The sequence below is a fragment of the Urocitellus parryii genome, chromosome 10 (genome assembly GCF_045843805.1).
Source record: "Urocitellus parryii isolate mUroPar1 chromosome 10, mUroPar1.hap1, whole genome shotgun sequence".
Classification (NCBI taxonomy): domain Eukaryota; kingdom Metazoa; phylum Chordata; class Mammalia; order Rodentia; family Sciuridae; genus Urocitellus; species Urocitellus parryii.
This window is the reverse complement of record NC_135540.1, coordinates 21,985,467-22,002,524: the sequence shown is the minus strand read 5'-3', so window position 1 is coordinate 22,002,524 and position 17,058 is coordinate 21,985,467. Positions and strand designations below refer to the sequence as shown.

The 17,058-nt window shown below is 40.7% G+C and overlaps 1 protein-coding gene across 1 annotated transcript in view; it reads right to left on the bottom strand.

Moving 5' to 3' along the window:
• Ednra (endothelin receptor type A) overlaps nt 1-16,260 on the bottom strand; it is a 57,499-nt gene extending 41,239 nt beyond the window's left edge. The window contains exons 1-2 of the mRNA XM_026392710.2: nt 15,849-16,260; nt 11,582-12,063 (exon numbers count right to left, since the gene is read on the bottom strand). Of these exons, the coding sequence (XP_026248495.1) occupies nt 11,582-12,001 (420 nt within the window). The 5' untranslated portion in view covers nt 12,002-12,063; nt 15,849-16,260. The remainder of the gene's footprint in view (nt 1-11,581; nt 12,064-15,848) is intronic.
• Nucleotides 16,261-17,058: the final 798 nt, after the last annotated feature.

The window sequence follows — 17,058 nt, the reverse complement described above, 5'->3', positions numbered from 1 at the left end:
TCTGTCTAGAAATCTGTCTAGTTCCTAATTCTATAACATGACCTGGAATAGTTCTCCAAAATTATTAATCAAATTATAAATGGTCTGTGATAAATAATTATGCTCAGTAGATATTTAGAATATAGCATTATATGAAACAGAAATGCATATATAGGTGCATAAGAGATGCATACGAGAGTGTCCATAGATAGTTCAAAACTCAAATTATTTAAACGCTCACCTACAAGAATGGATAGTGACACATTCATATTCTGAAATGCTACACAATCATGTCAATGGATGAACTACAACCAAGGACAATAGAGATGACTCTCACAAACAGAACGTTGATTAAAAGAAGCCAGACAAAAATAATACCATTGTGTGATCTCATGTATATGAAATGCAAAAGTAGAAAACATGCTGTTAGAAGTCAGTAAAGCGGGTGTCTTGGGAGTTAGGATAGGATGGTTTGGACATGAAGTGCACCCCCAGAAACCTCCTGCGTTAATGCAGGGGATGAACTGATTAGATTATGAAAACCGAAGCCTAATCAATAGATTGATCCATTTGATGGATTAATAACTGAAGTGGGTTACTGGGTGGTAACTGCAGGCAGGTGCGGCATGGCATGGCTGGAGGAGGCGGTTCACTGAGGGTGTGCCTTAAGGTTATGTATTTTATCCCCGACTCTCTCCTTCCCAGACTCTCCTTCCCTCAGCCATCACTTGGGGTCCAGAGCAATGGGGTCTGCCAACCATTTAACTGAGAAGTTCTGGTCTATTCTAGACATTTTTTTGTGAGATTCAGCTTTAAGTTTTCCCTCAAGCTAAAAGTTTTCAGTGACCAAAAAATTCTTTTTGTTACAGATATTGCTTCATCTGATAAAAAACTCACGTGGGCTGGGGCATAATGTTCCAGTTGGTACTTGGCTGGAGATGAAGCTCAGAGGTGTAGGCTCCTGGGTTCAATTCCCAACCCTCAAAATTGGCAAAGAGACATGTATCCATTATTTTCCATATTTTAAAATTACTTTTAGTTGTAGATAGATACAATACCTTTATTTAACTTATTTATTACTATGTGTTGCTGAGGACTGAACCCAGTGCCTCACACGAGCTAGGCAAGTGTTCTACCACTGAGCTACAACCCCAGCCCTAACTTTCATATTTTGAAGGGCGATGATTTGGGCTATTTGAATAACCTTGACATTATTTTCTTTACGTGATGCTTTTAAAGTCAGGAATAAGTATTCAAATTCTTTATTAATTAGATTTAATGGGACTATTTTATAAAAGGCATATTTTATAAAATATGCAAAAAATTTGAAGATTTCATGCCTGTTATTTGTGATAGTGTGGATAGCCTGGGAGGATAGTATTTTAAGTGAAATAAGTCAGGCACAGAAATAGGAACACCAATAGTCTCTTATATGTGGAGGCTAAAAAAGTTGATCTAGAAGCAGAGGGGAGGATGTGGTTACTAGAAACTGGGTGGGGGAAGCAGGAAGAAGAGAAAATGATGTAGGGTACGATGGATAGGAAGGATAACTTCTACTGTTCAACGGCACAGTGGGGTAATTGTTGACAACATTTAATTATATATTTAAGAAGTAGTAGAGAGGATTCTGAATGTTTCCAAGACAAAGAAATGGTGATGGATATAGATAACTGGATTTGATCATTACACATTATATGAGTGTGTTGAAACATCACACCACACCCCAGAAACAAGTACAATTCGTATGTATCAATTTAAAATAAAAGATATTTTTAAATGGAGGATTTCTGGCTTATTTTTCATGATCAGTTTTGACACATCCTGAAATGTTGCCTATTATGCTTCTGAATTTTCTTTTAGATTCCTGTGCATCTGATGAGCCCCTCAGAAGGTGTTCTAGAAAGGCAGCATTTAGCTTTATCAATAAAGCCTAATGTTTCCACCCCAACTGAAACTATGGCGTGGCCACAAACATTCATTTTTTCGGTATCAAGCCCAGAGACAAACTGCCCAGCCTGAAGTGATACATGAACGAGACATCAGTTAGCAAAAAGTACTGCTCTGAGCCCATGTGTCCAGGCAACCAGTCCATCAGAGAAGCCAACCTTTCTTCTCCGTTTATTTATTTGTATTTGATTTTTGGGCTCTTCTGTCATTTGATCTCACTAATGACAACAAGTATAGGGTAAGAAAATCCTGTTTACCAGATGTTCTGAGGCAATGTGAAGACAGAGCATAGATGCTATTTTGGAGAGAAGTCTCTGCATTATACACATTGTCCATTAGAATATGTGACTTCTTTTCTAAATAAGGAACTAAAGACGCACTTGGGGGTGGGAGGTGGCTGGGGTGTCGATTTCTGGTGGAGCACTTCCCTAGCATGTGTGAAGTCCCAGGTTTGATCCCCAACATAGCACACACACACACACAGCTGTTGGATTTAGTGGAGAAGGGAAAAGGCAAGGTTTTTCATCTTTAAATAGTCTTCAAAAACATATTTTTGTGCTAGGAGACATTTGGAAAAGTTTGTCTTTTGAGGCCTCTGGAAGAGAAACAGTACAGTCACTTGAGTTAATGGCATAGCCTCTGCCATCAGACTGGATCCACATGTTCTTTCTGCACACTGTGTGACCTTGAGAAAATGACTTAAGCACTCTGTGCTTCAGTTTCTTCATTTAAAAAATGCATGCAACAGGATCACTTGGGTTCACCTGGCTTGGGTAAACACTAAGTTTCAGATAATGTTATTCTCATTTTAAATATTGCTAGACAAATCATTTTTTTAAGGTGGCACATTTTTCCTTTATTAGTTTGGGAAATGCTTCTCTGTGTAATAGCTAGAATGTTCTTATCAAATCATGTCACTCATTTTTACATAACCTCCCCTCATCAAATTTCTATCTCCTTCAGAGAAAAAAAATCAAGGTTTTAAAGATACCTAGATATAGAGATAGGGTGATCATTTTTCCTGCTTTATTCAGGATAGTCTCAGTTTATGCCTGTTTCCCAGATGTTATTATTTACAGTATCTCTTTCTGTCTCAAAAGAGTCCTGGTTTGGATAGTAAATTATATAGTGACCCTGATAGGAGGCTCCATGTGATGTGCCTCGCCCCGACTCTTGCCCTACCCTCACATCCCTGTGGCCTCATCTTGCTATTCCTTCAACTCTAAAGACACACTCCTGCCTCAGGGCCTTTGTACTTGCTGTTTTCTCTAACTAGAATGCTCTCACCTTAGATAGGTGGCATGGTTTGCTCCATTATCTTAACATTTATAACTGTGACCTTTTAAGTTTAGCTGTCACTTTGTTTTGAGACTTTCTATAATGTTATTTAACAATGAAAGGCTAATGTCTCCCTTCTCTATCATCTTTTCCACTCCACTTTTCTCCTTAGCACTTATCTCACACACTGCGTATTTAGTTACTCATTTATTTTCCATTTTATCTTTGTGTTCTAGTAGAATGTAAGCTCTGTGACGGGGAAGGGTGTTTATCTGTTATTTCCCCAGGTATTTATTGTAAGAATAAATGAAGAAAATGTAAGGAAAAATCTAATGTGACTGAGTAACCAGATGACTAATTATTTGCCATTTCCACTGCCTTCTCATATAAATTTGATTTAAAATAATAGAAATTCCAGGCTTAGGGCCAGTATCATGAGAAGTATAATTTCACTTGCTTCTAGTATTGGTATTAGTTTCCAAGTAAGTGGCTTGAAAAGTTAGAATGTCAAAGAGACATCTAAATTTGCACAAATATTTGTGCAAATAATAGTAAGGTTTTCTGAGGGCATATTTGATTTTGGGTTGGTGAGTCTAAGAACATTAGTTGCCTCAAATCTTCCAAATTGAACACTTCAGAGCATGTGGGTTCATATTATTTTTGATGTTCAAATGTAAACATAAGCCTATCAAAAATGAACACTGAATTACACATTCAGTTTTGCCATGGACTTTAACCTCCACCATTAACGTTTTAGCTTAAATCAGTTTTCCCAACAGCTAGACCTAGCTAAAAATAAAATCGAAGCTATAGAAAGTAATGATTCTAACTCCCAAGAGGATGCAGCGGACCCAGAAGGCAGTGGTAGAATTTCTGGGCAATACGTGAGACTTATTTTGATGGAATTTCTTAGAACATTCCATCTTTAACCACTCCGGTCGTAATATCAACTTCAGACACTACATTGGATTTCTTCATTCGTCTTAGTTTGCACAATCTCTTTCAACTGTTTACACTTTATATAATAATTAAGCAACTCATAAGATTATACTGTAGAAATACTTTGGAATAACATAGCCAGAACATCTGTTTTCATTGATCACAATGCTGGAATCATAACATTTACACACACACACACACGCACACACACATCTACACACATACACCTGCAAACACACACACACCACATACACACATAATGTGGATCATGTGAAAATTCTTTTCTCAAACCTTAAACTTTTCTGCATTTTTAAACCACTTTAAATTTGGACTATGGTGAACTCCTCTAGCGAGCTGAACTCTTTGATGGAGGAATCACTGGCTATCAATCTGTCCACATTGGGACGCCTTACTGATAAGAACAGGACCTGGACCCATCCCTCTCTCCTGTGCTCTGGGAACAATCTTGCAGCTACAGAGGCTTTCCATCCCCCACCCCACTAAACGGGAATAGCTGTGCTGTGAGCCAAATGCTGAGGGTAGCCGAGTGGCCTCACATGAGAATAATTACTTCACATGACCATGAGAGAAAGCAACGCGGTTCCCAGACACAGGAAACGAAAAGTCAGAAGGGGAGGTGCAGCTGGATAGGGTTCTGAAGTCTTTCCAGACAGCAGCTTTCCTCATAACAAACAGAAAATTGGCTAATAAATTTATCACTCTGTCATTTTATATGAACATTTATTCTTAAATAAGCTAGTTAGCAGAATGGATTTTTGCAATGTGCCTAGCTAGGTCTTAGCAATGCCACAGAGATCAACCTATCTTCTTTTTCTCTAAAGTGCAAATAAAATCTTTTGTGTTATGCATGTTCATTATATTTCAGGTCATTTGTAGTTTCACTATATCAATTGAAACCACAATTAGGACTAAGCCTAAAGAATTACTATTGCACAGAAATCTTGGAAGGAGACTCTTTGGTTATATTTGCATCCCCAAGGAGGGAGGAAATCAGTTGAAAGCACAAGGCCTGAACCCTAGGAAAAGAACTCCTGTTCTCCAGGGACAAAGGGAAGGAGAAAGTCATCCTGCTGCTATGTGCTGCTCTGTTTCTTATAAGTTTCTCAGATTAATAAACCCCAAGACATTCTGATTTATAATGGGAAAAAAGTAAGAATTCAATACATTTAATAAGCAAGTCTGCTTTTAGGTCTGGAACTGCAATGGGAAGAAAAATCCTTCTAAGAGAGGTGACTACAGTGTGCCTTCTGTTTTTCCTTGTCATCAACCAGTTTTTAAGCTGGGCCCAGAAGGCACAATGATAAACGGGAATGATGGCTGCCTGCCTCAAGGACCTTGCAGACAAGCAGAGCAGTTGGCAAGAGCAACAGAGCAGCGTCGATTTCTATCCTAGGGTTAAGAGAGGTGTCGTGGGAGCTTTAAGGGGGAGGCAGTAACCCAGGGTGGATCATGGATACTTGCCAAAGAGATGCTTCAACGGAGATCCAAAGGATCAAATGCAGTAAACAGGGGATACAGAGGAAAGTGGCTGAGATGGAAGGCTCATCCTGATATTCCCGGACAGGCCAGGTTAGCTGGGGGAGGGAGAAGTCGAGGAAGAGCACGGAGAGACAGGGGCTGGAGAGGAGGCAGAGTCAAAATTACCTGATGGGAAAACGTCTATCAGGAATACAGTGCACCAGCAAGGGACAGGGATCTCAACCAAGGGACACGTTTTCTCTCTTAGAATCTAGGGAATGCTGCTTTATAGCTAATTTTATGATCCTACCCCTACAACTGGAGTGCATGAGAAGGATCTGTTTTTCATTGTTGATGACTCAGTAAAATATACTTATCACATGTGCAATCTGGTGGGCAATTTGATTAACTTGGAAAATTGTATATTCTCTTAAGTGAAACCCTTTGACCCAAGTGTTGTGATCATCATCATCATCATCATCATGCTAATTTGAAGCTCTTAGAGAACACTGATTAGAAATTTTATAATAAAGGCCCTGATCAAATTAAATCACAACAACAAGCATTATTAAACGTCTATGTTTGAGACATCCAGTCTCTAAGACATGGCAATTGATTTCCGAGACACAAATTGCCTTGGGGATTTGATGTGTCAAGAAACAACTTTGTACGGATGCCCCTAAAGATGGATTCCCGTGGCATAAGATGTCAAAGGCTGTGTCATTATTGAGAAAACTGGCTCTGCGGGAAGGTCTCTTGGCTTCCACATTGCTTAGATCCTCTGCCAGAGAAACACACTGGGAGTCTTTTCATTGCAAAACATTCCTAGTAATTTCATACAGAAATTGCAATTGTTTTTTCTTTTTTTTTAATTGTTGTCCTCAATAAGAGATGGTTGCTTGGATTGGAACAGAATTAGTAATCCATAGAGAGTGTTCCTGGGTGCTGCCCTCGTGGGTCCCACAGATCTGCTCTGCAGTCCATGTTAAGTGGAGACATGGCTTACCTACACCATCATCTACAACATACGGAAGTTCCTCTGATAAGTCATCGCCCCAGCTTCATGATCCTTCCCAGGCCTGTCATATCTCATCCTTTTAACCCTGTTTATCTCCAATTTTCTCCCATTCTTGTTCTTGCTTAAGAGACAAGGTAGAGTGGTTTATGGGAATTTCTGTAGAAACATGGGAGTGAGCTGTTATCCTGAAATTGCATGGGCCAGGCTTTGGCCACACACACTTTTAGGGCTTCTACTCTCTTACAAATTATGACTCATCTCCTTAGGGACAAGAATTCTGTCTTTCTTTTTCTTTTTCTTTTTCTTTTTAGTTGTCAATGGACCTTTATTTTTATTTTTTTAATATGTGGTGCTGAGAATCAAACCCAGTGCCTCATATGTGCTAGGCAAGTGCTCCTACCACTGAGCCACAATCCCAGCCCCCACATTCTGTATTTCTAATCAATATTGCCATTTATTAATGGGGTATTATTTCTGACCTCCAAATACAGAGACAATATTTTCATTTATTTTGCCTTTCTAAAAATGCAAACATTTCATGTATAGGTTAATGTACTTGGCCACCGGTTTTGCATTTCTTGAGATTTTAGGATATCAGACCGTCTGATTTCCTGACAAATGGAAGCCATCTCCCATTTGGGCTGTAGGTGTGGGTGTATGAGAGTGGCTGGCTCCTTTCCTCCCTCCCTTCTGTTGTTGTCTTCTTTTGCAATTAGTGATATTATCTGTTCTTTTGAACAACTAACAATTAGAGTCACCCTTTGATCAACATAGTGATAGCGTTTTCATCAGCATTACCACTTTGCAAGGCCTTTGTTTGAGAATTAAGAACACAACTGGCATCATTTGCTTTCTTTGGTTCCTTCTGCTTTACAGCTTATTTTCTCAGATGTTTTCTTTTGTAACCAGGTTGTGTGTGTGAGCGGGGCGTGTGGGTGTGTGCAAGCGGGGGCCAGAGGAGTTGTCTTCATTACTGTTTATTTCTTCTTGATGCCACATAGGTAGCGGCAGACCTAACTCTTTTCTCAATGTAAGGTCTGACATGCCTTGCAGCTGTAATCTGTGAGCACATGTAACCTCTGAGAATGTTATCTAGGGAAGGAATGTTCCAAGGGGTGGTGATGGCATTCCAACAGGAGCTGAGCATGCACACTGGGAGCTGAAGTGGGGAAAGCCTGGCTGGAGCGTGGGGGGCCTTGACTTCTCAGCATAGGGGGAAGTGGGGGTGCAGAGAGAGGACCTGGGTGTTTCTGAGGAAGCAATGGCAATTGACTAAGTAGAGCAGAGTTCAGGAGAGGTTGGGGGAAGTAACTCTGAAGATATGGAAACCAATGAAGAAACTTCTGGAAATTCAAGTGTGGAGTGACCCACAGACCATCCAGAGCCACCTAGCCCTGGCTGCAGGGGCTAATCACCCATCAGAAACAGCCCAGCATCGGGTACTTGCTGAACTGCTTTTCAGTTATTAATTCCATCCCACTGATCTATGGAGCAGTTTCAGGACAATCTCTATCTAAGCCAGAGAAAGGGAAGACACTGTTAATATAAAGAACAGTTTATCCCAAAGGCTGAATGTTCTCTCTGATACGTGAATGCTAACACACCAACAAGCAGGGAGGACGGAAGAAGAAGTTCATTGGATTAGACAACAGGGAAGGAAGGGAAGGGAGGGGGGATGGGACTGGGAAAGACAGTAGAATGAATCGAACATCACTTTCCTGTCTTCATACATGAATACAGGACCAGTGAAACGCCACATCATGTACATCCTCAAAATGGGATCTAATTAGAATAAGTTCTCCTCCAGGTGTGTATAATATGTCAGGATACACTCTACTGTCCTCTATATCTAAAAACAAGAAATTAAAAAGAAAACAGGTAGGGTCTAGTGGAGGAGTTTACGCTTTTATGAGGAATGAATGTTTTCCTTGTGGGAAGCATTTGTGTTCTTGGGAAGTCCTGAGAGAGTGGATTGTTATAAAGTGGGGCCACCCCACTTGCCGGGCCCCTTCTGCATGTGTCCCTTCACATTTCCCCACATGTTGATACACAGAGGGAGTTGGGGGCCTCTACAGAGGCAGAACAGATGTGGCAGCCCAATCTTGGACTTCCAACCTCCAAAACTGTGAGCTAAATGAATCTCTTTTCTTTATTAAAAAAAAAAAAGTTTATCACCCCATGTCCTTTGTCTTGTAACATGACTAAAGCTGACTCAGCTATTCTAGCCTGCTCTGAGACACAATCTTCATGTTACTTCCAACTCTGACTCTGATATGACTCAATGCAGCGTTCTGTCTGGAGACACTTTAGTACTGAGTACAGAACTGATGTGATGTTAAACACAACCATATGTCTGTGGAAACCCATCTTTCTTATTCTTTTAACTTAATTCTTTTAATAGTGGGAAAGCTAAAGAAGACTCATGCATCTATTCTTTCAGTAGAATTTTCTCCAAGTATGTGCATTATTTTCGTAGGTACCTAACTGCGATGGTAAAGCAGGATGGACAGCTGCAACACTACTTTTCCTGCAACACAGAGGTAGTGAACTTGACAGGGTTGGAGGAATTCAAAGGCCTGATATGTGATAGATCCCAAAACACTGAATCTTAATGGCAGGGGACAGCTGTGGAGAAGAGAAATGGAGGCTTGACCTCACATTTCCTGGAAAGATGTGTCTCAACCAGCTTGGGAAGAAGTCAGTGCAATAGCAACATGTTATGGTCTCACAAACAAGGGAAGAGGATAACAGAAAGATGTAGAGATAATCAATAAATACTGGCGCTCTTTTAGCTCACTTCAATACTTTCCTTTTTTCCTCTGGAAGAAAATCAAGATGACTAAAGAGTATTTTTTTTTTAATCTACAAGGTTTACTTTCTAAAATCAGTATTGTTTAGATGATTCATATTCCTTGAGTTTTAGAAAAATAAGAATTACACAAGTGTACTCCTGTGATGTAAAAATACCAACATCAACTGTTCACATTATTTAGAACTAGAATAAGTTACATTAAGTATTGGACTCCCAAGAGGGAAGAACCTTATGTTCAAATAAAGATGTGTGAATTTTTACCCATTGCTATATGAACATTAAAGTTTTATTTGGATTTTCATCAAATTTGAAATATTCCAGAAAACCTGACTTCAAATGTTGCTAGGGAATAGAATTAAGTTTTAGCCTGGTAATTGGCAATAGCCCCCAAAAGATAAGCAGGTTTCCCCCACCCCAGCATTTGCAGATATTGATTGGCCAAGAAACTGCTGTGCACATGGTCACATCTACACAGTGTGCTTCAGAGTCAAGAGTAGCAGGGAGTTATTAATTCAGAGATGGTTAATTATTCTTTTCAAAAAAGTTAGGTTAATTGATTAGTGCATAAGTAGCAATTATAAATGTTTAAAAATTCCACACGGTGACTGAAGCATCCATTTTCAACTAATAGTCTTATTAACATTTTTAAATCTATCATTAAAGAGAGATGTCCTGAGAAAGTCCAGGGTTGAATACCCATGATATCTCATAAATGAAAAATTAAAAACTTTTAAAAAGAAAAAATAAAACTTCTGTAACATATGCTGAACATTTTAAGTCAATTATGCATTTTCAAGTTTGCATCACAGTTAAGTTCCAAAATCCTGTTTAAAGTTTAAATAGAAAGCACATGTATTCATGCTATTCTGTGGAAAAATATGGTATGCGTTTTTTTTTTTTTTTTGACTATTCATTGTCTAAATTCTCCAATTTTGCAAGCAAGTGTATGGTACAAATTTGAAAGGTGTTTATTCATAATGCTAAAAAAATTTAGTTATTTTCATCTTTATTGAGTTTTCTCATGGACTAGTATAATTTCAGCAGAATTTAAGTGCATCTATTGGAAATCAGCAGACTGCTCTTCTACTTGGAATTCAGTTGACAAAACTTCTCGTCATTTAAAGGAATATTTCATAACATTACTACCTAGAGTAATTTGTTTCTATGAATAGCCCAAAGAAGGAAAAGAAAAAAGAGAAAGAAGAGGGGAATAAAAAAAAAGCTGAGGAAAATTATTTCCCTATGTCTAGAATAAAGATATTTCATCAAATGTGGCACACATCATGCAATTTCACTTAAATTTTGTTTATTTGGATCCTTATAACAATTTTTGCCTCACAACTACTATACCAAATATGGAAAATCTAATTTCTTTTGGTATTAGTTTGCTTTGGTGCTAAATAGTCTCTAAAGTAAACTGATCCCAGCCATGTATGGATACTTATCTTCTTCTCCCACCAAAGCACTAACTTTTCTTATTTATCTTTAAATCAGGGGTGGGAACACAGTAGGCACTCAATAAATGCACACTGAAAAAAATGAGGCCTATTTCAAATGGTTTTAGTTAGTAAAACTGCTCAACAAGGTCAGTCCTGGCCTGCTATCACATGAACCACTTTATCTCCAAGTCACCCAGATAACTGAGAAAAGCCAGCGTGACCTTTTGCTTCAATCATCAATACAGTCAAAAAAAAATAGGTGCTTTTAATTTCAAGCTGTACTATAGATATCTAGATTCTGAACAGCATTGCATTAAAATAATGTAATTGAAACTGAAGATATTTTTATTTTAAGTACTTTGAGGGCTCTTAATCTCAGAAAAATCCAGTGATCTTCTCAAAAAATGTCCAACTGATAATTTAGCCCAGCACTAGCATGAGAATTCAATTCATGAAACACCATGATTTTGAAGAGTCATCCCTGAGATACTGTTTTCTAATTTAATGCTTAAATTAGAAAATAAGTATAACATCTAGCAAATAATTAAATCTTAAAATGTCACCGAGTTTTAAAATAGCGGAAATAACTTTCAATAAAAACACAGAGCAAAATTCCAAAGGCCAGACACTCTTACTGTGGAATGAGAGCATGCATTCAAACCTGCAAATACATTTGTAGTTACTTCTTACCTTAAACACATTGATAGGGAGATCAATGACCACATAGATAAGGTCTCCAAGGGCAAGGCTAGCTATCAGTGCGTTGGGGCCATTCCTCATACACTTGTTCTGGTAAATGATCCTGAGCAGAGTTGCATTCCCCACCATTCCCACGATGAAAATAGTACAAGATATCACAGTGTTAATGTATTTGAAAGCGGAAGTAATTTTAGTCTGCTGTGGGCAATAGTTGTGCATTGAACCGTTGCTGGGGAGGGCCAAATTTGTGGGTCGATGGGTAGTCACCAGGGAGTTGACCTCTGTCCCCCGAAAAGTGGTAAAGTCATCCACATGATTGCTTAGATTTGTGCTGTATCTCTCAGGATTGTCACTGATTACACATCCAGCCAGTGCCAGCCAAAAGGATGCTCTGAGGCAAAACATTTCCATCTTGATGCGAATTTGAAGAAAAGTCTTAGTGTATCGCTTTTACAACTCTATTTTTTCTTCACCTGAAAAAAGAAAGGAGAAAAATTATTCTTATGACAAAATCCAGCTGTCAAAATGATGGTAATTAATGATTATTTACTGCTTTAATTAAAATGCAGAATATTTGGCAATTAGATAAGATAAATCTGTGTCAGGCTGCCCCAGAGCAGAACAAAACTAGAAAAGACCAAAAACCTCATAGGACAAGATTTCTCCCTCTCCCACCCCCAACTGCATCTCATTTCTTCACATAGCTAAGCTATACTTATAACTAACTCATGATATGGATGAGGATATGACTATTTCCCTTCAAGTGGTAATTATATTTTTCTCCCCACCCAGATTGATGAAAATCTGACTTAGAAAAACCTTCCAGAATCGAGATACACAATTTTGTGTAAAACTGAAAGTGAAAACGCCTTCTATACATTATAGATGTAGCATAAAATAAAAACTATCAAATGCTGTAATTAAAAGTCCAGTATTCCAAAATGTGTCCTGTTTTGCACAGGGTAAATAATGAACACGGAACAGAATGTGGTTCAGGAAGCCTTCTAAGATATTAAAAAATGTTGGATTTAAAACCAGAACCCTGGTTACCACCACCGATACGTTTAACAATCTCAGTTTCAATTAAAAAAATTATGTAATTGAGAATGACAAAATATTTATTTTGGAAACCTTGACTGATGTGTAAAATCTTCATCTCCTAACAGGAGGTTTTTGTTATTTCATACATTAGAAATTATCATCACGATGTTTGTCAATGAGTGCAATAGGAGTAATGGACCTTTGCAGGCTGGTCAGGCTGTTGGATTTTCTAAGAGATATCTGTCCCTATGCTCTTTAAGACCTCCTATGTGTATTATGTGTCAGTCACTGTGCCGAATACATCGTATGTGCAATGCCACTGAATCCGTACTATGGTCCTGTGAAGCAGATGTACACTCCATCAGGGAGACAGGGAAATGGAGGCTTGGAAGACATGCCTCTGGTCACAGGTAGTGGCTCCAAGGCTACATTCCTAAGGTAGGTCAGTCTAACTCTGAGTCTGAGTTCTTAACTACTAGACCCTCCTGTCTCTCATTCTCATGCTTTATTTGTAGCTAGAGTGTTTAAAGGAAGTCTCCAGTGTGTAGATGAAGCAACAGACTAGGGGTGCTTAGACATTTCAAAAGACCTCTTGCCCCCTTGCAAAGAGCAACTGATTCCTCTTTACCCAGCTAGTTACACTTTCTCTGTTAATTCTTGGGAAAACAACGGAAGTTGGTGGTGCCAGAATTATCAATCAAAAGTAATAAAAATGGCCACTCTCTTTTCGATATTTTGTAAATTTCCTGTTCCGTGGGCTTTTATTAATCTTTAAATGAAAGCCATAACCTCGTTTATCTCATGGTGTGTGTGTGCATCTATGACATACACACTCAGGTTCTAATGTAATTTTTAAAACTTGCTCCTTTTCGAGAGATTGTTCAAGATTGCTCATGGCCACTTTTAGGAATTTCGACAGTTATCACAGGAAATCACAAAGCTTATGTTTAGTCACCGTAGCTATAAGATAGAGTCAAGTTGTAGAGAAGGGTCAACACCAAATTGCAAGCATTGAATACTTTGCTTTTCCCCAGGAACCTAAAATAATACATGTATTAACTATATGTGTATCTATTATCTGACTTTTAGCTTTACAACTGTGATAGGTAGAAGCATTGTCTCATTTTACTTGAGAGACACTTTTTTTTTTTTTATATTTATTTTTTAGTTCTCGGCGGACACAAGATCTTTGTTGGTATGTGGTGCTGAGGCTCGAACCCGGGCCGCACGCATGCCAGGCGAGCGCGCTACCGCTTGAGCCACATCCCCAGCCCTTGAGAGACACTCTTAAAGAAGTGAAGTGACTATGTCAACCAAGAAGTGGCAAATGGCTATAATATCTCCCAATTTGTTTATAGACTTAACTTACTTTGAGTAGATGATAAAAAATACCATTTTTTTTTTCAAAACTAGGGATATCCTGTGTACCTGCCAGTTTTTTTACCAGGGTGTAGTGTGTTTAATTAGTTTGCAGTTTTTTTCCTGCTTCTTATAGTTTGGAGTATCTGACCAAATATCAGTAACCTACAAATGCCGTCATTTCCATCCTGAAGTAGAAAGCAGGATCCTAAGAACAAAGCTTATAGCCCTCCTCCTCTTTGGATCATGGAGAGTAGTGGAAAGAAATTCTTTAACATCTCATGCTGCCTAGTGACTAGTCTCTCAGTTTTCCAATTGGAATGGAATATTCAGTAATAGTTTTCATAGAAATGAAAGACAAAGGCCTTTTCCAGAAATGGAATGGCTCCTCTCCAGTAGAGTCAGCAAGGAAGATGTTTCATGAGCTGACCTGGCTATCACAGTCATCTTGCCACTCATCAAAGTCCCTCTAGTGCTTTGAACATCAACCCACCAGTTTGATTGGTCAGCTGATTATGGCACGAGTTAACAAGGTCAAGGCTGGGGATTCTTATCATTAAAACCATCTTCTTTCCTTGCAACAATGACACTACCCTAGAAATAATTTCTGATGACATTTCTGTCAGCTCTCCACACACATTAAGCTGCAGAGTTAAGGAACATTTGTCAAAGGCATGTGGATACCATATTATCATTGAGTAAAAAAATGCCAAACCAAATGAAAGAATTTTTTCAAATGCATGCTATTCCAAGGATGGGTCTGGAGCTTACTTTCATGTATCTGAGAGAAGCTGGGCTTTGAATCATCAGCCATAACCATCAGTCACAGCTCTATTAAGTATCTTAGTTTCAAACCTAAAGGACATGGTCAATAGATTCAGCATTCTTCCTATTTGGGGTTGAAGAGTTTTCTGGAGTGCACAGGATATTATTAAGGAAGAAGACTGAATTCTCATGATTACACTTTAACCATTTAACCTATCCGACTCTCAGGATCAAAGTTCACCTGTGTAAGTAGTAATTTGGAAATTCCAACCTTACCAAAATGGCACAAGTTTAGAGCAGGCAATTTACATGACAGGATTGCCAAGGTGTTTCTCAATTCGCTGACACTTAAAACAGAAGAGGTGGTGGTGGTGAGGAATCATGAACAAGGACAAGTAGGGACAAAAATTAACTAGGAACTTTTGAGAAATTTTCTGTGGTTTTGCTCTCTGGGTAAGAAATTAGCCACATTGCCTGGCTTTAATGTCTCCACCCCAGCTCTATCAGGGGAAAGTCATTAGGATGGTGTAAACAGAGGCTGATTATCTAAAAACAGTCCTTGTTTGCCGCATGTGAAAGGCAACAAGTGGCCTTTAAAGGACAACACAGAACAAAACTCTCAGACCTGGGACAGGCAGGTTTCCAAAGCTGCACTGGGGGTTTTCTCAAAAGACAACAGTTTCTTGCACGGGTGCCCTTGGCTACTCTCAGGCTGTGTGGGGAGAACCAGAAGTGAGTGAGGTAACAAGTATGCTTTGGAGCAAGCGACCAGGGCATGTGTGCAAAGTTGCGGCACGCCGGCGGAAAGGGGGGCACCCAGGGAGAACCATTTGGCTTCCTTTTACCAAGAATCCAAATCTCTTCTGGAGAGGCAAAGTGCTTTAGATCAGTTCTCCAAACTCCAAACGTTCACTCAGCGCACCCCTCCCAGGAGGGCGCCCGTTTCACCAGGCGTCTCAGGCAGGTGGGTGCCAGCCTCAAGCTGCCAGGTGGACAGGCCAGTACGCTCCCCCGCTCCTCCCCACTGAGCGACCCAACCGTCTCCACGTCCCCGCCCCAGCCTCGATCCCCAGAAGGAAAGCCTAGCACCGACCGTGGAGCTCGGCGGGCGCCCCTGCAGGGTTCGCGCAGCGCCTGGGCCAGAGGAAGCCGGAGCCCGCGAGGGTGGATGGCGCGGAGGGTGGGTGGCCGGTGTCCCGGGCTGCGGCGCGCCGGCCGCCCCAGCTGCAGGGCTGTCTTGGCGGCGGAAAACTTATCCGGTGGGGCAGGGCTTCTCTGGGGGAGGTCTCGCTGAGCCTCCAGCCTCTGGCGATGAGCGGGTGGGAAGGATGAAGCCTCCCTGCCTCCTCTCCACGATCGCCAGAACAGACCCGAGGGATGACTGTACGCGCGCGCAAGGACTCGCAGGAAAAAGAAAACTCCGAAGGAAGGAACACGCCTCCAGCCTGTCCTCCCCTTCTCCCAAAGCTCCCAGCCCTTCTCCACTGCGGGACCGCAAGAGCGTCCTCCAGCCCTCACCAAACTGCACTGAGCTGCCGCCCCCTTCCAGGCCCCGAAGGGCAGGAGACTTTTAACTATTTCCTTCCTGAAGTGAAGTTGGGGGTGGGTGGAGGAGCCCGGGGAGGGCTTAACAGACAAGCCCGGAATAATGAAAGGCCTGGCCAGAAACTCGGCCCCTTGGTCAGGGAGTGCAGGCGCTTTGATCTGGGATGCAGCAACTCCACTTTGCTTGTGGGCTCCTTCTTTAGTGCAGAGGAAGTTAAGAAGCTCAACTGCAAGGCAGGTTACTAGATCCAGTAAAGACTGCTTGCATTTGTCCCTTGAACACAGCACCCTAAGACTGCAGACCTCTAGCCCAGGAGAGTCAGGGACTGGGTGAAACTCTCACTCCAAAGGATGAGGATGCAGATCCTAGAGAGGGTGGGGCTCAGTGTCTTTACCCCAGATTGGGGGTGGAAGGGGGTGGAAGAGAAGACGAGGGGCAAAGGCCATTGTGGGCTCTTCAGGGAAGCCTGACTTGGGGTCCCTCGGTGGACAGCTGGTTTCCGCAGAGTGTGAAACTATGAGGCTGGGGCACTCTGGACGCACCTCACAGACTGCTCTGGTTATTGCAGATGAACAAGTCACCAGTCACCCACCGTTAAACACACAGTGGCTTAAAACAAAGTCAGTCACTTACTTTGCTCTCATCTGCTCTCTGCAGGGCTGGTCTGGAACTCATCAGTTTTGCTCCATGTCACTAGCACTGGGGGATGCACTTCACTTGCTCTGTGTTGAGGGTTAGTTTTTCTCCATGTGTGGTG